This window comes from Pyxicephalus adspersus, chromosome 7, assembly GCF_032062135.1.
Source record: "Pyxicephalus adspersus chromosome 7, UCB_Pads_2.0, whole genome shotgun sequence".
Taxonomy (NCBI): domain Eukaryota; kingdom Metazoa; phylum Chordata; class Amphibia; order Anura; family Pyxicephalidae; genus Pyxicephalus; species Pyxicephalus adspersus.
In genome coordinates this window covers 42,988,020-43,012,178 of record NC_092864.1, presented here as the reverse complement: position 1 = coordinate 43,012,178, position 24,159 = coordinate 42,988,020, and the positions used below count along the sequence as shown (strand labels likewise).

Here is a 24,159-nt window from a genome sequence, read left to right as displayed (position 1 = left end):
TCCAGCTCCTATTCTCAATGAGACTTGGAGTAGTAAGTAGACCTGGCACATGCTTAGTAGCTTGCCATGGTAAGTATATCTATATACTGTCAATTCCCAGATAAGAAGTGCTTTTTACATTTCTTAAGTCCGTAGAGGACAAGTTTTGTTTTTAGATGCACATTTGACCATGAAAGCTTCAATTGAACCCCTTTATTTATTTCTGTAGTAATGTAGTTAAGTCTCATATACAATAATAATAATCATACTCTTTTACTTTTTAGTGCTGCAACTCGGGTTGAAAATACCGCTCCAAACAACAGTGTGGGATCCAGATCACTGTTAAGAGAACTTTGTAATTCCTGCAGCAGCACTTAAAAAAAAAAAAAAAAAAAAAAAAAGAGGACCAGCCCAGGACGATATCTGCAAACATGCAGTTAGGTTAATTGATTCCGCCACGAATTGTACAACTTTGAAAAAAAACAGCAAAACAAAAGTGCTGCCGGCTGTTGGGTAAGATATAGATGTGTGAGAATAATAATTAAAAAAGAAAGAATAAATAAGAAATGGAGAAGTATCTTTATTACTGTTTACACTGCCTGACTTCATTGCAGTGAAAAAGGTTCAACTAGGTTTTAGGTAATAATGTCCATGAAATACTTTATACCCATAAACTAAAATGTAAACACTTTTTTTATTTAAATGCTTTTGGCAGTACTATGCTTAATTCCCCAATATATATAAGGAATAAACAATGCAAGTAGAAATCTTTCATTGTACATCTGGCTGACACATTTTTTTCAAGGCACAACAAATCCAGAACACACATTCTATAAACTTTTGGCACAATTGACAACCACGGAACTGACAATTGCATTCATATGACAAATGCATTTCCTGCAGCAAAACCAGTTTTGTTTGCTTGTGATTGTAGAGAGCTCCTTGTTACACATGTGGTGTAATTAGTAGTTTTGCTTTTAAGCAGGGGCAGTGAAAGGTGCACTGGGAAGTATCACAGTTCTCACAAGAATATCTCACAATAAACAAAGTCTCTAGGTAAAAGGAAGATATATACAAGCTGCTGCTCTCTGAGTAATAACGTAGGCTTGCTTTGCTGCTCAGGGTTGTTAGGAAGAAGTGTAACATCCCCAGGGAACTTCTACTATAGGGATCTCCACAATAGACCAAGCTCTCCGGCCTTTGCCCACTGAGCGGCAAAGCAGCTTTTTAACTAGAATCCTGATTGTGATAATCTCCAGTGGATCGCTGCAGTTTAATCTCAATCATAGCTTTTCTGCAAGTCTTCAAAACCTCATTTTAACAATCTGAGTTTTTCCAATATACACAATTTACAGAATTAAAAAACAGGTACCAACAATATTGCTTTGATCCAAATTGCAAAGTTTTTTTTTTTAATTAAATTTTTTTTTTTTAATAAAACATTTTTTTTTATCATAGGAATATGTGAACAATTTTATTTTGTACCTATGGTACCTAAATTGGAAGAATTGTATACTTACAGTACCTACACCTAAATCAAGATCCTAGTTGTGAATGATAGATTTAGTGCATTGATTATCTATAGTTTAATAAAAAAAGAAAAAATTATAGTATGTATTTGTAGCAGCTGTAACCAGATCAGATCTCCATAAACTCTTTTGTTTTCTGTGTTTTGGAAAATATCATCCGAGAATAATTTATCCAAAAGCTTTAGTGAAGCAAAAAAAAAAAAAAAAGAGAATAGATGTAAGCCTTTGTTATAAAAGAGGTAATTTAGGAAAAAAAATGAATAAAGCAAAATAACAAAAAAATGTATTGCCATAAAAATTCCCCTTTTAATGCTTTCTCTTTTTTTGTCAAATAGTTTTTAGAAATATAAATATAAAATATTTTTTTTTTGTACTTTTGAGGTGTATCGTAAAAAAAAAAAAAAAAAAGTAAACATACTGTTTATACAATGTAACTAGATTATAATACACATAGAAGAATAGAAATTTAAATACATTTCAAATGTGTCAATAAAATACACCCCCCCCCCCCCAACGTACAAAATATATACTTTTTTTAACACATTGCAGTATTCTATTTCATTTCATCAGCTCCTAATTAACACATTTTATTAAATTTCCTATCACATATCCATAATAAAGAAATATACCTGGAAGCAGTTAGGCTCAAACCGTAATGTAGGTTCTAGTGCTAAAAAATAGGATTGCTGTTAGTTTATTGCTTCAGGGGATTGCCACTGTGCTCAGATTTTTTTCTGTGCTTTATAAATGGGGATAAAGCATTTTATAAATGAACGAGGTATAAAAATATTTTTGCTTAAGGGAAAATAATATATTTAACACATATGTACTCTGTTACAGGAATGCCACTGAATTAAAAATAAAACAACACTATGCGGTTATAACAGATATGGCAATTTCAATACACAATTTAAACATACAGTTTCTGGTTTTTGTAGACAATTAACAATTATTGCAGACAATTAACAAGACTAAAAAATGTAAAATAAAGGACAAAAGTCAATAAAATATTATGCAGGCGTTAAAAAAATCATATTATAAAATATTCATGTGACTGCTATGGTATATATAATTATAGAAAATGTCCATTTAATTTACACACAATTTTCCAATCTGTATTACGACTAAATAAAAACAGTGTGGACAAGAAAGTGTCTTTAAGTTAAATTGTTAAAGTGTGAATTTAGATGCCTAAGAAATTCTGCCTCAGCTCTCGCCGATGAAGGGAAAACAGCTTGGCAGAATTCACATACGTCCGAACTATCCTGATCCCACTTCTCACCAACTGCTATTGATGGGTCGTCGTCTTGATGTGAAGATGGCTTCCAAACAGGCTACAAAAGAAAACAGAATTTATATAGGACTTTGCAATACTCACATTTCATGGGTTGCTACAGAATTCATTGTTATCTGCTTTTTACAATGATATAAAAAGACTGCTTCATGCAACTGTTGTCATCTGAAGTTAGTTTGTGCTTTATATTAACTCTACAGGCTTAATATTCTATTGCTCTGAATGAACGACCAGGTTGAAAGGTACCAGCAGATAGAACAGATACAGTTCAGAATATCTATCTGATTTTTGATGATACATGCCTATATGTTGTAATGGAGGAAAACACAACAGTAATCAATTGGGAAAATGCATGTCTGTCCTCTAAAATCAGATGGCAAAGGAATGTCTGCACTGGCTGACAGTAGCTCATAGATAGGCAACATTATATATATATACATATATACACACATACATACATACATATATATACACACACACAGCACAGCACACAGCATCAGGAGACCTGTGCTGCAATTAAAGTGGAACTTTCATTTATATAAAAAAAAAAAAATATCTGCTTCCGGCTTCTTCTTACATCACCTGATCCTAAAAACGGGCATGTGCCAAAAAGAGCAGCCCAAAGCCTCCTGGGATACATGACGTATGCATCCCAGGAGGCTGATGGTTTTCTCCTTCTGTCTTTACCACCATGGCAGTAAAGATGGAAGGGAAGGGCTGCTCCCCAAAAATAGTTAGCCACCCTTTTATATCATGTTAAAAATGTGATGATAGATACCTACATATATAATTCTCCCTCCCCCTCCAGACTGTGACTTAAATTGAAAGGAGAAGCAGCAAACTAATAAACTAATCCTTTCCTCTCTCCTCCCATCAGCAAGATCCTTATTAACACTGCTTGTACTAAAAAATAAATTCAATTCTGTACTTTATAAATGAGTGCCTTTTATATCTGCTTGGAGTTCAGATTTAGGATATACTCCAGATTAAAATAAATAAACATTTCTAAACTGATTAAAAACTAAGAAACGAAAATCATCAAAATCAAAAAAAGGAACACAAATCCATACAAAATCTGTTCTGCAGTTCTGTATACTAAACATGCCCCAGTCAAACATTTCCTAAGATAAATGCCAAATAATGGAATTACCTTTTTTACTATTTTAATTTTTTCTATTTTCTTTGTTTTTTTGTCTTTAGCAAGTGTTTGTCTCTGAGAACAATTTGTCCTTTAATTAGGATTTTTTTGTTTATTTGTATATAGTTGATCTCTTTTATATTGTTACATTTCTAGCTAATTAATTAAATAGCAAAAAGTTAACAAAAATAAATTAGTTAATACAAGACTTGGAGGTATATTTATAACCAATTTGTTGTGTGAATGTTGCAACATTAGAAGAAAAGGTCCAGATAACACTCTTATATATTTTTTTCTGTGTGAAAGGGTAATGCTTGTTCTTTAAACAGTCGTTGGTGGGCAAATTCAACATTTCTATTTTAACTTAATTAATATTCAAGTTGGTGTATTGTGTTCCTTGTTGAATATTCTTAGATAATGGTTTTGTGATTGTACTAGAGTTGGGTAAAATGTTTTTTGCTGTTCAGTGATCTGGATGTCGAGTTGAACCCCACTGAAGTCTATGGGAGACAAATCTTCCACTTAAGGGTACAAAATCTTTTAGGGTTTTTGAATGTGTGAATGTCCCTAAGCTCTTTTCTATCAGGATTATATGTTTTAGGGTATTTGATCCTAAAAAGAACATTATTTCAGCAATAAAACTACCCATAGAACATTTGGTCCTTTAAGTGGAAGGTTTCTTACCCACAGACTTTATTGGGTTTGACTTGAACTTTTGGTATGTTGATCTTTAAAGCAGAACTAAACCCTGCTATACTCACCTGTCCCTGTTCCATTGCAGGGTGCAACTATCTTCTTCCTTCTCTTCCTCGTTGTGATCTTCAGCCATCCACATTGGCAGGGCCAGGATGACGCAAATCCCATGGGAGTTTATTCTGTCCTGGCAAGTGCAGAAGAACCCGGGAATTTCTCAAATATAAAATTCATAAAAATTGAAAAAAAAAAAAAAAGAAAAAACAATCATCTGCCATGAAAAAGTGCAGGTGATTATAGGTACCTCTCCAGCCTTCAGTGACCCAGTGTTGGTGTTGTTCTGGATGAACTCCAACACTTCTGGGTAGTTTTAGAACCACTATGATTGGCTGTCTCACTGGCTAATGGGAATGTGTGGAAGGAGAAAAGTTAAAGGCCATCAAGAAGTACCAATGCTTTGCCTGTTCCAAATCTCACATTTTGGCATACAGGAGGCAAAGAAAGCTGCTCCTGATATGTAGAGGCACCTCTAGGTGCTTTCACTTGACCTACCAGCTGATGTATTTTTCCTGCAACAACCACTTTAAGAACTGATGACCCTGATTAGCAGAAATCTTCACTTTTCGGGAAGTATTTACACCTATTTAGGTTTCATATTATCCTAATATCAGAGTCTGTAATAGTCTTTAATATTAAAAGTGATTTGCGGCTTTTTCCCAAAAGGTGGCTTTAATCATGTAACAGTTGATGATCATTTTCACCACTGCTAATCTAAGTATCACAGCTCACCAGAGTTGCAATCTATCCCTGCCATTGCTTACAACCACATAAGCTGCTGCCTACTTCTATAAACAACTGTGTTTGGTAACAGCACTCGCTTCCTAGATGAGTAGGGGCCAGCCATATGGACCATATGGGATCTCTAGAGCATACTTGAGATGTCCATGTTAGTATGTCAACTTCCAGAGTAGATGAAAGTTGCGTACAGCCGTCTGCATTGGATGTTAGTGCAGAAGGATTAAAGCATATTGAGATTGGAGAAGGGAATTACTTGGCAGTACGTGAATGTGATGACTTATGTGTCGAAACATTCCATAGACCTCAATTATTTGCCGGAAGGACGACAATGTGTGTCGCTCCCAATTGTGTTTTCAGTTGTCAACAAACTTCTATGTTTTAGCTGACCTTCCTGCTCTAATGAAAGTGTTCCTTTCTCATCATGACTTCTGCATTGCAGCTTTGCAGTTTAAAAACAATGCTCTGATTTAAAGGGTGAAATTTGAAAGTCAAAATACTACAAATATTTAAGCACCAAGCTCTACCCAAATGGCCCAAAATTCCCAGGACCAATATTGTTGACTAGTATGTGGACCGTGAATGTGGATAAAAAGTCACCAGGAGGTTGAGCTAATTGATAAAAGAGGCATGCAGGGTCTCTTTTGTCAAAGAATAAAGGCCTGGCTGCTGCTGGCTTTTTGTTCTAGCTGTACACAGCTTGGGACAATGTAACTCCTGCACATGCAGAAGAGTTACATCACCAGTGGCCATCCAATGCCCAAAGGAGATTGCTGACCTCCTACCCACCAAGGAGCCAGTGGTCTGTGAATGTGATCATTTGCAGGGTGGCTGCACACAGGTAAGTCTAAGCCATAATGATCAAGTATGGTGGGAGTAATGGCTGATTATGGCAGAAGTTCAACACCCACCAACAAGTATAGTTCCTCTTTAAAGCAAATCTATCAGCAACATATTTATTTTATATAAAAAAGGGTAGATAGGGTTATCTATATAAAGTAAAAATTAGCTTAAAAAAAAACAGAAGCCCCTCCCCTTTTGCCCCTACCTTTGCAGTAGTAAAGACTGAATGGGAGAACTGAATGGGGCTGCTTCATCTGCACATGCACAATCTCGGACATGTGCAGAAAGATTTTTTCCTGCAATGACGAAAAAAGAGTGCCAATTTCATGCATGTGCAGTGAGATCGGAACTCTTTTTTTCCATTTACAATAAAAAATGTCACCCGATTGTGCGCAGTGCAAGATCAGCTGATGTAGGCAGAAGAAGAAAGAACATGGAAGAAGATTGCAGTGCATGATACTTCCTTCGCACCGGGATGAAGGAAGAATTCAAGACTGCACAGGACTGAATTAAGGCCAGGTATGGAGGGATCGGGAGCTCTGCAGAAGTAAAGGTAAGTGTATTTGTTTTATTTTTTGCTTTAGGTGGCCATGCCAACAGTCATCCAAAAGGCATGTTTAGCTGTGGTGGCTAGAAGACGGATCTAGAACATCACATGCAGCTTTTGCTAGAGCACATGCATGTGGACAAGAGGCAACTGCATCCTGCCTGCATGAAATCAGTAGCATTTAGATGCATTAGAAAGTGAATTCTATTTAAGGAAATGTAAAATAAAAATGTAAAATGTTGGTATTACACAGTATTTTAAGGAGTGTAATGTATTTAGCAGATAAAGCTCCATGATTGGGGTAGAGCTAGTCGTGTGACTTGACATGTCACATGACTGGGCTCTCCTTTGCCCTTTTTACCTTCCCAAACAAATGTTCATTCACTTTCAAGTCACTCTGCTAGCTCTAGATTCTGAAAGTTGGCTTGAGGCACAAATGTAAAGCATGTTGTTGTACTTTTTGTTTTACTTTTTAATAGCAAAAACTGCTTTAAATTAACCCCAATTATGTTATACAATTAGGGTTTACATCTAAAGCCAGCCTCAAAGTAATTAACTATACTCAATGGACCTGGTTTATTAAAGCTCTCCAAGACTGGAGGAGATAGACGTGGGAACCTGAGTGATCCAGCAAACCTGGAATGGATCTGGTCCAGAATTTAAAACATTTGCCAAACAATAAAAAAAAAGTTAGTCTTGGAGGTTCGTTCCCCCATGATAGTCTTCTTTAGTCTTGGGTGTATAAAAAACAGGATTTCAACACAACAATAACACGCAAACGTGTAAATTGCTACAATATGAAGAATCCACAATCAAGTACTTGAAAATTTCATTTTCTCTGTGAATGGCAAAATACAGGCTTGTCTAAATTGTCCTTTAGGAGAATACCCTAATAAAAGTTTACATTTATACAAAAACCATTATACATACAGAATACGGTATATCACAACATCAAAGTATTTTTTAATGGAAAATAACAATACACAAAAAACAGAAAAACAAAATATATAATAACCTCAAGTCATCTCAAGGCCCCTTCCCCCAATTTACCCTGGTGAGAAACTCAATTATCTAACCTTCTGCCCTGTGCCTTTTGACAGCTCAGCACCAATTCGCCTGCATTTTTTATTTTATTTTTTTCTCTCTGGCTGCCTTCTTTCCCATCAACTTGCAATCACATACCAGCTGTTTCTTCAGTTCTGGTATGGAAAGAGAATACACAATGCAGCCTGACACCTAGTGGCCACATAGCATACAACAGGTACAGGATTAAGGCAGGGCTCCAGGCTAATAGAAAAATCTAATGTAATACTTAATAAACGTTATGTAATGCAGTTTTACATATTCAAGCCCCTTCAACCTTTAATATTCACTGGAATCTAAATGTCCATGTCAAATTTAAAAGTGCATACACACATTTTTTGCTATAACTCCAATTCGCCTGCTAAAATATTTTTTTACTAGTAGGAAATTTAATTTTTTTTTTTTTTAAACTTGCTCTGCTTTTATCTTTTATATTTTTTATAGACTAACAAAGGGAAAGAGTTAAATTGTTAAACAGAGGAACACTGCCTTCTAATGGTTGCAGTGAAAACTACAGGCAAGCTGAAGGCTCATTTGTATGTGAAGGCTCATTTGTATGTGAACCCACAACATGCATGTGATCATTATGTTATAGGTAACATAGTGATCTCATGATCAAGAACCACTTTCATTGGTTTCTGATTAAAAATGGGGACCACAGGTACCAGTGACAGCTAAGTCTGACTGCATGGTAAGTATAAATTAACATACTTTAATATAGGGCATCCTTCTTGAGAAAGTTATTCTACAAAGTGAAGGGAGTAAGCAATTAATCCCCTGCACAGAAAAACTGGGGCTGGTTAAGGGAGGAACAGCACTCTTAACCAATCAGGATTCTACTGCACAATGCTTGTCAAAAATGTATAGGGTTACAGGTGGTAAAAACACAAGTTGACCTCATCAATGCCTGGTTCTCCATCGCCCTATTATAGGCCTGGAGAAAACTAGGTGATGAAAAGGAAAGCATCAGCAGCTATTTTTTGTTTTAATCTATATATCCCTATATAGAGACTTTATTATATTATCCTTAATTATATTTGGCAACAATTGTCACAAGTGTATCACTTTCTAAAATGGGAAAATATCTTGAATGCACTAATTCAGCTCGCATACCTGCACACCCATTTTGAAGCTGAGCAAGTTTTATATTTTTGCTGGACTAAACAGTGAAGATAGAAGCAGCATAACAATGCCCCTCTGTTACTATGCTGTGTATACCCATCAGCATGAATTCTAGGTCCATTTTCATGTTTACCTGCTCACTCTTGTCTGCTTTGCTGGAAAAAATCTGTTTACAGAGCTCAATACCTTAATTTGATTTAAAGCGCATAATAAGTATTAAAACAGATACAATAAAATTGACCCAATCTGACCCTGGGTAACAAACGACTTACCTGCTGAGGTCCTCGTACTGTTCTCTCTGTCATGTCTATGGAGTCATCCAAATTTGGGATATCTGGCACACGGAAGGCATTTGTACCTTTCCCAGCCAGATTGTTGGCTGCAAAGAAGAGACTGCTATCTTCAGCTCCTTCTACAAAGGTGTCCTTATAGTTAGGTTCTAGTTCATTATTGACCATGTGACATACAGTTCTCGGTGAGCGAGGTGAATATGGTGGGCTGCTTATTGCTGTGCTGAACTTCCTAAGGGGAGTTTCCCCCTGAATTTTGCTAGAATTAGTATTTTGTTCCAGTGCAAGTGTGAGATTTGGCAGCTTTTCCGCAGAACTCTGCAAAAATTCGGAATTGTCAGTGCTTGGTGGGAACTTGACACTTAGGTTTGAAAGGGACTCTACAGAGATGGCCAGGTCGTCTTCTGGTGTCAACCCTTGCGGTGTGATTGGAGCAAATTGCGGTGGGCCCATAATCGTTATTGGCTTTTGTTGCATCTTAGCCTCCTGGATGTCTTCATCTGTGCATTGGATGGGCATGGAAAACTGTTCCAGGGGATCTACGTGTAATCAAAGGATGGACTTTATTTATTATATACATTTTCCTAATTTCTCAGAATAAAAAGGGAAGTAGTTAGCAAGTGAGTGAACAGTCTTTCTAAAAGTGATTGCAGTGGAAAACAAAAGGTTTTCATGGTGAGCTATGGGGAGTCTGGGGTGCAAGCTAGAGAGACAACGCTTTGTGTTTTTATTTTGAAAAAAAAGTATACCTAAAATCTAACTTTTTTATGTGGATGAGATTAAAACCCTTTGTCAATTGTATTAAGGGTTGCCTCCCTGGTGGAGAGATTCACCTTCTATATTTGTTTTAAGCATTGTTGCTAAGGCATAGAGGTGGGAAACCCAAACTTTACAGATTTCAACAGAAAAAGAGGGAAACCGATCCCCTAGCATAAGTGATTCTCCTCCAAGGAATGCATTGCTAAATGTCAGATTCACTGCTTTATTCATAGACTCTATAGTGTATGCCAAGCATAAGAGATTTCTTCTTAGGGCTGCGTTCACATGAGCAATAATTGTCATTGGAAAGAATTTTTCACGATCCTTTCCAGCGACAAAAGACTCAACGATGCATGAACAAACGCTGTACATACAGCGCCACTCTGCTCTATGGAGAGGGGAGGGGGAGAACAATGGAGCTGCACCTTGCTGTGCGCTCTCCCTTTCACTTTTATTACAATTGTTCATCGTTCGTTGATACGCCAGGAGGGATCTATGAATGATCAGTGCTGTATACATGCCAGAATCATCTGACGTGCGTACGTAGCCTACGTCTGAAAGATCTACTCTCACTTGTTGTTGTGTGTCCATGACAAGAAATTGGCACAGATAGAAATGAAATCTGTCAAAGTTATTACTACTCTAATATACACTTTAGGTAACTTTACATCTCTATTAGATTTATGAACAGTTTGCTTTTAGCTTTTTCAAAATAAAACCCACTAAACTTAAAAGGTACAAGGGGTGTTTGAAGTGTTCATATAGAGTCATGTATATCTGTCTAATGGCATAGATGGCAGCCATAGCCAGTGGCTTTATAAATACTGACATGTGGAAGGGTCAGAACACATATGTCCACTCTCCTTCCCACTTGTAAGGAGGTTGAACAGTAATAGAATATTGCTTTGTGATATACTGGCAGGTGGCAAAGCCAATGTGCTCAGGACCCCTATTTATTGGGTTTTCAATCACTATCACATGTGGCATTACCTAGGGTGGACTGTATGCAAAGGCATATGAATGGAATTCTTACTACATCAATAAAAATGACATCAACTCATCAAGACTTTTTGATATTTGCAAAACTGCTCCCAAGAACCAGCCTATTGCTTGCATTAGGGCTAAAGGCTCTTGAGGAGTATAAAAAAAGTGCAATGATATTTTGCTGACCCCCTCTTATCAGCCTACATTGGAAAGATGAGACATCACTGGGTCTAGACAAAGTTTAATGAAAATATTTCAGTAGCATGTTGATGAGAGAAAAAGGGGGTTCAGGGACCAGGAAAAACAAAATAAAAGCAGAAGAAACTTCAGCCATAACTGCAGCAAAGTCAGGTCCCCCTGGCTCTACAGTCTGGCATTGATGCATAAATCTCAGGGCACAATTACAAATCCTGTGTCAGAGCAAAATACTCCCTTATATGTATTTTTATGTATATTTATCAGATTGCTTAGAATTTAACTTTAATCTCATTGGGCTCATTGTAAAACCCCATGGCCGGTAGCTCTAAAAAGCATAGAAAATTGCTACTGTGTGGCAGGTTAAACCACATTGAAGGCAACCAGATTTGCATGTGGCTTCAGTTCCAGTGCAAATCTTTAAAATAGAAACTGCACAGCCAAAACCAAAAAAGAAAAAAAAAATCCCTAATTGATCCCTGTTGGGGCTGCATGTGTGCCCATAAAACAAAGTGGCTCACTGCAGGTATGAAATGGTACTAAGCTCTTGAGATGAATACCAAAAAATCTTAGTTTCCTGACAGCATGTACAAATGGGTAAAATCCGTCCCTTGCTCTCCACAGGACCACTTTACTAAAGCAATAAAAGTAACCGCCTCCAGTATTAGGCATTGCATATAATCTGGTAACATTTGTTGTTTTTGTACATATGGCTTTAATATATGGTTACAATATGGCTTTGTGCACTATTGTTCTGCCTGTTATGGTGTTTTTTTTACCAGGATTCTAAAATTATACATACCTGTTTATCATCCTGTGGTATTTGTGGGAAACACCTTGGATGTTTTTTCTTGGGTTACTTTACATATTTAATCATTGATGTTAATGAGTGCAATTGCTATCTAACACTGTTAATCTTTAAACTTCTCCAGCAGGGGTAGCAGCCTTTGTTAGGTGACCATCACTGTCCTGCTTACACCAGGCGCCATTTTGAAAAACTTTTTTCTGTTTTTTACTTCTTTGTAGCTGCTATGCTGACTGGTAGGAAGTCTGATAGAAAGTTTTATTTGTAGGTTTTGTTAAGTACATATTTAAGAACAATATATTAATTGTTTTAGTTGCTGGTTCAACTAACCTCGCCTCACAGGCACGGAAACTGCGCCACAGGTAGGGGATGGATTCAGAAGATGGCCGCCACCTAAAAAAAAATCCCTCCAAGAAAGCATACCAGGAAGTCAGAGCATGCTTCTCTCCAGCTCAGTCTACGGTGCCTGTAATAGAGGGTGTGTAACAAATGATGTCTCCATGTAGGCCAGTGTCAAAGGGTGCTAAAGCTTCCTTAATTCAATGTGGCATTGCTACCAGGCATTTATCCAACTGACTAGCAATGTGCAATATGGGCCCCTTAGGTCAGCTAACATTGACACCAGTTAATGTTTTGGCTATTTGTAAACTTGACATTCTTCCAATGGGCAGCAATGCAACCAGGCATTTATCCCACGGACCATCACACTGACCAGCAATGTACAATCTGTGCCTCTCAGGTTAGTTAACATTGACACCAGATAATGTGTTGGCTATATGTATAGGTGACATTCTTCCCACTGGCAGCAATGCAACCAGCCATTCATCCCACTGACCATCACACAAGTGTACAGTGATGTGTGTTGATGTGTGGTTTGTGGCAATGGTTCCTTAAGACTCATATGTTGTAACTTAAAAAATGTTAGAAAGATGGATTTAGGCCTTCAAGCAAAGAGAAACTTCCTGCCCATTTTAAGTCAGTCAGCATATTGCTCTGCCATTGAAGTATGCTGGGTGTGTGGCACAAAGGCCTTGCCCTTCAAACTTATCTGTGCATCTTGCTTTAAAGAAGCAAATAAAGATAAGAAAGAACAACCAAGCCATGCATTATGTCTGCGCCAGATACTTCCCCGCCTGCCTCTCAAGTACTATCTGTTCGGCAAAGGGATAAAAGCATCTCAGAAAGACAAGACACCTGGCCTCTTTCCAGAGAATAGATGCTTTTCCAGAGCATCTATTCATCGATGCTCTGGAAAAGGATGAGGGGAAAAAGAAAGTTCACCCTGTGAAATTACTAATAGGACGAGGTCACTCTCTCATTCCAGAAACAAATCAGTGGAGCACTTGGAAAGTGAATCATTTTGGTCATGTGGCGCAAGATTATTACCATCTAAGCGGGAGTGGGCTATATGCTTTAAGGAGTCAGGCCTAGATAAAGAAAGTGAATCAAGGCTAGTAGAAAGTGGCCAGTCATCACCAAAAGAAGTTATCCTACATTTTAGAATTAGATTCCAATTATTTTTTGTTTAGGATCCTAGGGGTCAGTGTCTAGATGGGGACTTAAAGCAAATCTACCCCACAACAGGTCCGGTTGTTGCCCAGCAGTAGTATAAGGATTGCAGTCACTTTGTTGGGGGCAGATAAACATCTGGCGGCGGATAGAGTTTTTGTCAGGCTCTCCGAGATCCTGGTACATTCAGACAACAGTTCTAAAAGATTCATAAAAGTGTAATGCGCTTCTATCTTATGTGCAAGGAATGGGACAAGCAGTGGTGCTGCTATCAATATGAGAACAAGAAAGAGGATTCTATTCAAACTTTTCATAGTAAATTACCTCTCATGGGTTTAGGTCAATTCTGGACCTGAAGGATTTAAATACTTTTTACACTAAAAGGTTTTGTATGATAATCTTGCAGATGACCTTGTCAGTCATTTGTCTGGCTCATTGGATGATTTCAATAGATCTAGCAGAAGCTTACAGGCCAGTCTGGTGGGGAATGCCACCAGACATTCTTCCTGTCTGAGATGTTTCAAACACCTCCAGTTCACCTGTCCACCCTTCACTCTTTTCACAGCTCCGAAGATGTTTGTTAAACATTTGTCACAGTGATAACCTTGCTGTGGTTCAGGGAGTGAGCCTATGTCACTACTTGAACAACGTTATTTGCTTACAATATCCAAAACCAAGTTGGAGAGTCACAAGAAAACATTTCTGCAAACTCTGACTCTGGTGATCAGAAGAGTCAGTAAGGGTCAATGCAGGGAATAGAAATTTGAGGATAATATTCATTACAGTGAAATCTAGAACACTTTTGCCTTCGTACAAAGTGGCACAAATGATGGTGTGGGCTCAAAGAGTTTTAGAGGGGTCGACACTGCCAGTGAAGGAATTATTATTATTTTAATATAATTATGCAGGTCAGATCTTACCATAAACAGACAAAGTGGAAAAATATTGTCTATTTCCATTAAATTACAGTCAGGTTTTTTGTTTTTTATAAACAAACAAGCGTTTCAATTTTTCTTTCTCCCTAACCACCAGCCTAAAATCTGTTGAGGGATCATATGGGAGAATCATTTCTCAACCACAAGTTTTTTTTTACTACTCCTTTTATTCTTTCTTGCCAGGACTAACTTTTCCATGGTCGTTAGCAGCATTCTATCCCTGTCTGCCCGGGACTTAATGCAAACTTGCTGGAAGGCAGAGGCTCCTAGCATCTGGTTATTCTCGGTGTTGGCAGATATGCTTAAAGCTTACAAACATCTGTAAATAGATGCCACAATATAGAGAAAGTTTTTATTTGTATAGCAGAAATCAAGGGTTTTCTCATTTAAACCATCACCAGCACAGGTTCCAGAATGTTCTACATTCAGGTTCTGACAAGGAACTTGGGGTCAACTTGTTTAGGTCCAAGTGTCAGCCCCGACAACCACCAAGTGATTGGAACGTCTTTTGCGGTGACCATTCTTCAAAGCAGTTGTGAAATTGAAGCCTTCAGTAAAGTAATTCTTGTCAGCAGGGGACTTGCCTCTGGGCCTACAAGTTCTCAGGGAGCTTCCTTTCCATCCAGTCTAGGGCTGCTCAATAAGAAAATGGACTTGGAAGCTGAAATTCATGCCAAATGAGAAGTAATTCTTTGGCATGGAGACATTCATTTACTGAAGGTTCTCATGAAAATGAGGATGATTTTTACCATTTACCTTCAGAGAAACAATGATTTGATAGTTGTGGATGTTCTAGTCAGCCTCTCTAGCAGTCCTTTATGGAGCACAGCAGTATCTGTTACAGATTTTGCATTCTAGGGTTTTTAATACCATGTGGTATGCTTACATCATGAGAACTTGATTCCATAGCAGGAAGTCAAGAGACATTCAACTAGGCAAGGGGCAACCTTATAGACTTAGTTTACAGAAGTATATATGGAAGTGAACTGTAAATAACCAGTTGGAAGTCTTCCAACATTCGTTTAGTGTTATAGGTTGGAGCTTCAGCCACCTTGGGGCTTATATTTGATAAGTTGCTCTCTCTAAAGAGTAACTTTGTTTCCGTGGCATTTTTTGCTTTTTTCTTCTCCCCCTTTATGTTACTGCTTGCTACATCCCATTGGTACATGCTGTCAGGAGGAGTGTCAGAAAAATGGAAAATTGTCGTCATACTTACTTGTAATTTTCCTTTCCTGTAAACTCCTCCTGACAGCATGTTTCCCTCCCTTATCCTGTCGTGAGCTTGTTACAGAACACCTGTATAGGAGAGGGAGGTTTTTTTTATTGCTTTGGTAAAGTGGTCCTGTGGGGAGCAACGGGCAGAGATTACCCATGTGTGCATGCTGTCAGGAGGAGATTACCTGTAAATTTCCTTTCCTGTAAGTATGACAACAATTTTCCATAATCTTGCTACTGAAACAGATTCACCAATGGCAACATTCAAATACAAATTAGCAACGATGGCTCAATTATCCCTGTCCTCCCAGGTTCACTTTAAAATGTTCATAACATTTTTATTTTAGCACTACCTCCCCTGTAGATATGAAGGGGTTACAGTGACATTGGGAGATATGAAATCATGCATTCCATTTACAGTAAAATATAAAGCACATCATACCTTTACCAGATGCGTCTTCTCTCTTCATGTGAACCGTGTTCAAAAGGCTGCTTTGTTTTTTAGTTAACTTGCAAATCTGGCTGAATTGTTCCTTTATGCCAGAGAAAACACGCTCAATGCTTTGCCTGTGTAGAAAACATTTTGTTGAAGAGTATTCAGTAGCAGTAAAGAAAATTGACACATCTGTGAAATGTTGTTGTCTTTCAAAGATAGATTCGCAGCTGATGAACACTTTTACATTGTAATATAAAAAATAAAGCTAAAATTAGTTAGGAGCATTGTTAAAAAAGAAGAACAATACTTTTAGGGCTCTATTCATATAACAGGGACAATGGGAACATACCAGTGTTCAGTACACTCCCTGATATTCCTGTATCCCACATGGAGGATATACAGGGTTTGGAGTGTAATCCCGGAGATAGCAGTGTAACTGACTATGAAGGAAGTGTTTCATCAAACCAGTTGTTCTCCCAAGAAGAGCTCAATGATTTAATGTGTGACCTAAGCCTGTCAAAACAAGCATCTGAACTTTTAGCATCCAGGCTAAAAGAAAAGAACTGTCTAAGACTGGAAATTAAAATACCGGTTTATACCGAGCAGAAGACTGCCGGCTTTTCATAGACAGTTCCACTCGAAGTTTGAAATCAGTTTTACTGCATAATGGCAACTGCTATGCATCAATTCCAATTGGTCACTCAACAAAACTTAAAGAAGAATATGAAAATATCAAAAAGGTCTTACAAAAGCTTTGATATCATGAACACCAATGGTCCATATGTGTTGATTTATAAATGGTGAACTTCCTACTTGGACAACAAAGTAGATACACAAAGTACCCATGTTTCATCTGCTTGTGGGATAGTAGAGCAAAGCAGTATCACTGGAAAAAAAGTGACATGGCCTCCAAGGGAAAACTTGAAAAAAGGTGCAGCGAACATAATTAACGAGCCAATGGTTGACAAAGAAAAAACAATCATCCTCCCTCCACTACACATAAAGTTGGGATTAATGAAGCAATTTGTTAGAGCTCTAAACAAGGACGGTGATTGCTTCAAATACATTTGTGGATTCCTTCCTGGATTGATTACTGAAAAATAAAAGCAGGAATCTTTGATGGACCCCAGATTTGGAAACTGATAAAGGATTCAAATTTCACAAGTTACATGACTGATACTGAAGCTTCTGCCTGGCACAGCTTTGTCATTAGTAACTTACTCTTAAAATTAAAAAACTTGGTTGCTACTATGAGCATAAAGGTACACTATCTCCATAGCCATTTGCAAAATTTTCCAGAAAACCTTAGCGATTTCAGTGAGGAACAAGGGGAGAGGTTCCATCAAGATATAAAGGTGATGGAAGAAAGGTATCAGGCAGATGGGATAGACACATGATGGCAGACTACTGCTGGAGTCTTCAACTTGATTGTCCTGATCATCAACATAAAAGGAAATCATACAAATGGAGTTTTTCAGTGACTTCTTTTTGATAAGGTCTGTAAATATACTGAACATAGAATATATTGACAATAGGTATTCCAAAAATTAAATTTTGTATACCTAGGCATATCTATTTTAATTTTGCTTAATTTTCATGTTTCAATAGTTTTCTATGAGGTTAATATTGAGGACATTATTTAAAAAAAAAAATAGAGCCAATCTAACAAAAACAATACCATATTTGGAATCTGTGCATCAAACATAACCTAAAATGGCTTTATTCTGTTTGGCAAGAAAATGTTTGTTGAACAGTGTTTATGTCATATTTAATTTTGCTAACTCAAGTAATGAATTAGTTTACCCTATTACAGGTAGAGTCAGATTCGCACCCCATCTATTCGTCTTTGCTTTCAGTTTAAAGACGATATGTACATAAGATGTACAGCCTAAATCCACCATCAGCAACAACATCGCAGTTGGTTTTTCTCCTAGTAAAATTTAACCCCATCTGTCCTGGTGACTATGATCATTAAAGCAGACCTATCACCACATTTCTTACATTATATAGAAGAGTAGATAACCCTTCTATATAAAGTAAAAAAGCCTTTAAAAAAAAAAATATGCTAAGTGGAGGTAAAGACAGAATGGGAGTGCAGAGCCTCCTGGGTCTGAAGACTTGGGAATGCGCAGAAATAGCTTTTCAATCATTAAAAAACCCATGAGGTTTATGTCAGATACAATAAAATTGTTGGTTATGTTTGTTGCAGTGTTGTTATTGTGATGTCCCTTGCCTCCTGAGAAAGCAATAGTTGAGAAACGTGTGGAAATATCAAAAATGGGACTTTTTTTGTTAACATCGACATCTACATTGATATATTCTATAAAAAATTGTCAACTGATATCTCATGTATGCCTTTTAATGAATATTAAATTATGTTTTTATCATTGACATTGTGTAAATATTAAGGACTTTTGGTTCCATAAAAGTCAAATAAATCTGGAAAATGGTAGCTTTTCAATCATTGACATAAAAAGGTGCCAATCACGTGCATGTGCATAGTGAAATTTCTTTTTTTTTTTTTTTTTTTTTTACAACTACACCAGGTTACATCACCTGATCTCACACCTGTGCAGTGCGAGGTCAGGTGACAGACAGAAGAAGGAAAAAGATAGCAGCACCTTGCACTTCGTCCACGTCAGGATAAAGGGAGACACCAGGACAACACGGGACTGTATGGAAAACAGCTCTAGATTGATAAAGGGATCTGTGGAATAAAGGTAAGTGACATTTCTTTGTTTTTACTTTAGTTCTGCTTTAAGGTCAGGGAATATCATCAGAGTAGGTGGTGGGGAACTGGAAGTTAAGGGAAATCTTCATGATAGAACACAGATAGCCTTCAACAGATCTGTTGCAACAACTTTATTTACTGGCTCTATTTCCACTGATCCTCCATTTATTTTAAAAAGACATTTTTACTTGGCATATAGTTTTAAATAAACATTGCAGGTACAAGTACAGAGGAGAAAGAATTATTCAGTTCCTAATATGTCATAGTAATTTGATGCTAACCAAGAAGCAGTTGACACATTATCAAGTCCTGTTTAAAAATTCAATATGACAAGCTATAGAATGTAGTTTGGGCTTGTATAAGGACATAAAGCCGAAAGTTGAGGAAATTGGCCAGGTATGAGGTATAAAAGAGGGGACCATTGAGAAGGGGGAGTAGAGTGTGGGAAAGGGATTTTGAGATCTGATCTCCCCTCTTTTTCCAGCCAATCTGTTGTACTGTCTTCCTAGGTAACGCAGAAGTTCTCTGGAAGTTCTTGATCATGTCATATATATATATATATATATATATATATATATATAATACACACACACACACACACACACATAATTTCCTTTTAAATAACTATATTCATAGGTATGCAATTTGCTCCTGTGGATGAATTTCTAGACCCAAGTTTAATTAATCTTTTGGATTTTTTTTTCTATAAACATATTGGAACATGCAAATTTGTTTTCCCAAACGATCTTTGAATAATTCTTTTACTATGCAATATAAAAAAACGTTTCTACAGTATTTCGTAATAAAAGAATGAAATAGTTAGGCAACAGTAATGTGGGAAATAAATGTGGAATCTACCCATTGAAAATGTTAAAGTATTACATGAAAACAACAAGGGGACTGCAATATGGAAACCTCTAAGAATTTTCCCATCGGGGGGGGGGGAAGTTCTAAGTAGGGAGGCACTACTTGTCAGATTTTACTCTTAAAGTATCTATTCAATTCTCTTAAAAAATTGACCAGTATTGACATAACTGAAATTATGATAGCCAGGCACACTAGGTATGGTGGTCAGATAACTCTCTAGATCAGTGTTTTTCAACCAGGGTTGATAGGGGTTCTTTCAATTTGTGCCTCTCAGGTCAATTTAATTGACACCAATAATCGTTTTGGCAATCTGTAAGGGTGACAGCAACGTAAGAGGCATTTTTCCTACTGAAAACCACACTACTATGAGATGTGGATATAGTAACTAAAGCAGGGGCTCTCCGAAGACTTAAAAGTTATTTCAAAGGCTTCATCCATGTTTACCAGGTCGAGGAACACTACTTTAGATAGCAAGCTCCTAAGGGCAGGGTCTCCCCCCCCCGCGTGTCTTAAATCTGCTGTACCTGTCAAATCTACATTTTTCCATGTTCATATTCTATTGTGCGTGAACAATGTAGGTATTTATAATATACTGTATTGTCTCAATTGTAGTCAATACTGTGCCACAGAAAATGATGGTGATCTATAAATAAAAAAATATAAGTTATATTATTGATTATAGGCTATTTATATTTAGTTATTATATCCTGGAAACAACCTTAAAACTAAAGGCTTGTTTAAACAAAAAATATTAAAATTCAAAAATAGAAAACTAAATTTTTTGACATTGATAAGCCATATTTAAATGGAATCAGGTTTGGTTCCGATTCCTAGGCTTCTAAAAGTAGAAAATACAGGCACTGTAATATCTCTAAAGGAATGAAGCTCTAAACATTTGAATATAGTAACTATTCTTCTTTTTTCAAAGTGGCAAATACTTGCAAAAGTGCACAGGTGTAAAAAATGGCCATTGTGGTTTATGGTATCCCCTACAGGCAATACTAATGGCTAGTCCTTTGCGCTTACCTTTTTTTTTTGGGGGGGGGGGGGGGGCACGGTTTCTACAATTAAATAAATTATACTCCCCAACAACTGTATGAATACAAATTGCTCAATATGTATATAGACCTACATAAAAATACACAGAGATATTGACGATTATGAGCTCATGCTGAAAACAGAGTGAGCTATAGCAGATAAAAATACTTAATATTAATGGTATAAATGGTAAAAATTGTGCTAATGGTATTTATTTCATGCAAATAACAATGAGTATAAGAAGATAGTCCCCGTGTTAGTAGATACTAATTACCGATGACATGATTGCTAATAAATGCTTACAAATACAACCATCAGATGCAGCGAACTGTTGGAGAAATGGAGTAACGTGTTAATAAATGCTTACAAAAGCAGAGAGTTACACTTAACAACTAATACTATTGAATGGTAACAAAATTAATAGGAAAAAAAAATAGTAAGTATTAACGGCCCTAACAAAGAACACTGCGGGCTAATTAGTGTTACTGGTGGCTGGTTAGTGCCAAACACATATTAGCCAAGACAGATAATTATAGAATATGGAAATAGGCTATACTAAGAAAGGAGGGACAGCAAAGCTGATCTGTGTTAACATGTGCAGTTTTATCAACAAAGCACGGGACTGGTAGGGAGAAAGTATGCATCTTAATTATTAGGGAAGCAGAGGGTGGCAGAATATTAAAGGGAAAGTCTAGGGGATTTTAGATTCATCCTTACCCAGACAATTCACTCCATTTATAAAACAGATCTGACATTCACTGAAACATTCCCTGGAATCTTCCAGGTTTATGTGATTCAATAGAAGTAATTGATTCCCCAGCAGGAAATGTTTCAGTTATTGTCAGATTCACTGCTTTATAAATAGATCACAACAACAAAAATGTAAAGGCTCCAAATATTGCTTGATCCCTGGGCAGATCTGAATCTCCAATGAAGCCAACTCTGATTCATTTAGTTACTTGTTCAAATTTCAGCCTTAGCTATTGAGCCTTGTAAAGTAAAGGTTTCCAACAAAACAGATGAGGATAGGCATTGGATTAAAAAGAAATATGGGGTTCGTGGTGTGGGCACTATTCATAGCCAACCACACTCTCTCCCCCTTCTTTGCCATTTTTTCCCCCTTAGTTTTTCATTTTGCTTATTTGTATTTTTGCATTCATATTCATTTATTAAATTTTAATTATATAATTACTTTTTCATGTTTTGGTTATTAATTTTTGTTGTTAAATTTTCAACAAACCGGACTCTTATTCCTATTCAGTTTTGTCCTTTTTATATTTTCTGTATTCATACTTTTGTTAATCTATTTTTTTCGAAATTGTGACATCAAAAATAAATTATTAGGCCACACTGTTTTACCCACACCTATTGGGCCAATCCCATGTATTATGGACAATGCAATACCCCCTAACCCCCATTTGGGTTTCCATAGACCAGAAATGAGCAGCCATCAATACAATGAAGCATTGTAACAGAGCAGGTACCTTTGTGTGCTTGCACTAACATTCTGATGGCTGTTTACACAAAAAAAATATACAGAGTCACTCTAAATCTGAAGAGGGTTTTGGGGCTTACAGCAGACAAAATAAGTAGTTGGAATGACAGGCAACATACCATCATTTAAAGCAAACTGACAGATTTCAGAACAGCTGTTAAAACTGCCCTGTGTAAATATTCAAAAAATGTAAATGCTCCCCACTCCAAATCTAAATGAAAGTAGAAAAAAAATACGGGATATAAGACGGCAAGATGAGCAATGTAAATCCTCCCTGCAGCCTCTGTGATAACTGCTGATGCAAATTTGTGCTAATTGGCAAATTGTTTTGGTTTTAAATGTATATTTATTGGTGTTTAAGTATAAGAATGGAGCTATAAACACAAAGATTTTTTTTAACAAATGTAATGTGACAAATACTACCAAAATGAACATTTATAGCTCCTATTTAATTTATGTATTATCTTATTTATCCAAAGAAATCAGAATTACAAGTTTGCTGTATTTTTGGGTCATTTTCTTACACTTAGAAGTGAGAAAAAAAAAATATCGCCACCCTACAAAACAATGCCCAACAATTAATATTCTACCTTTCCACCTCCTCCTATGAAGGGCCCCAGTGATTTTTTTATACGTTCTATAACCTTTTACAAAGTTACCGTAGGTTGAAAAAAAGACCATCCAGTTCAACCACTAGGAAATAAACATACTAGAAAAACTGAATGTTCCAGATAGAAACATATATTTATGATCCAGATGAAGGCAAAAAAAACCCTTTTTTTAAATCATGGCTCTTGCTATAGCCAAATTTGGGCTCAACACCACAGCACTGCTTTCTGCACCAGTATCCTAAAGTGTGTCGCAGTAACAATGGTGGTCTCATGACGCTGTGCATTCACAGTGATGACTTCGGTCTTCTATGTTGGATGGAGTTGGCCAGCATTCAGTCTGAAAGACTAAGGACATCCAGTGGGGAAAAAAGGAACCAGAGGGGTGGGTGGGGGCTACGGCAGAGGAAAGCTTTGAATTGAATGAGAACATTTTTCTTTTTTTATAAAGCCTGGGGGGCATTTTTGTTCATCACTTTCTGTCACTTTCTATTTACTTTACACATATAAGAACAACAACAATCACAGTCAATAACATTAGTTTACTTTACCTGTCATTTTCACTGAAGGCAGAAGCAGCAGGAAGATCTGGAATCACGTTTTTATTTCTCATCTCATGAAAAAAATAAAATAAAAAGTATACCTTAACGAGTAAGAATGACAAAGCATTTGAGTTCAATCCTGAGTGTCTATTTTTGGTTTATCTAAGATTGTTAGGAGATACCAGAAAAATGTATAAACTATGAAGGTTTAAAACATTGATAATGATCAAGAATAGTTTTTCTGACTTGTTTGTTGTTGACAAAGAGATAGAAATGAATGCTGCAAAACATCACTAAAAACATTTACTGCAGTGTTATACCATCTCCTAGTGGCCAAGCAATGTACAATTCACTAATGGATAGCTGTGATTCTAACTGGAACTCAATTTAAGATAGCTGGAGGCTGGATGGTTGTTATGGGAAAGATCAGCACCGATTCTCACCTCCTCTACTGAAAACCTTTACAGCAAAGAAAAGAGCAGCTGTGTCTTTAACAACCAGACCACAACACACTTTACAAAATGAGAGGGAACACAATTCTGGATGTCATAGACAAAGAATACTAAACTTATTAAAGGAAATCCTGGAGTGTTGCATATAATAAAATAAGAATGGGAGACAGATATAGATAAAAAATGCCCATGTATGGTATGGTTTACTGCAGATCCAAAGCCCAGAGTATAGACAGAGAAGAGAAAGGCGAGAGAAGAGAGCCAGGAGAGAAAGA

At 36.9% G+C, this 24,159-nt stretch overlaps 1 protein-coding gene across 3 annotated transcripts in view; it reads right to left on the bottom strand.

The window, feature by feature from the left end:
- Nucleotides 1–535: 535 nt before the first annotated feature.
- The window catches only part of TANK (TRAF family member associated NFKB activator), a 63,922-nt gene continuing 40,298 nt past the window's right edge, over nucleotides 536–24,159 (bottom strand). For all 3 annotated transcript variants that reach the window (XM_072418236.1, XM_072418234.1, XM_072418235.1), the window contains exons 7-10: nucleotides 23,442–23,503; nucleotides 16,158–16,282; nucleotides 9,296–9,852; nucleotides 536–2,842 (exon numbers count right to left, since the gene is read on the bottom strand). In XM_072418236.1, coding sequence (XP_072274337.1) covers nucleotides 2,666–2,842; nucleotides 9,296–9,852; nucleotides 16,158–16,282; nucleotides 23,442–23,503 — 921 coding nt within the window. In that variant the 3' untranslated portion in view covers nucleotides 536–2,665. The remainder of the gene's footprint in view (nucleotides 2,843–9,295; nucleotides 9,853–16,157; nucleotides 16,283–23,441; nucleotides 23,504–24,159) is intronic.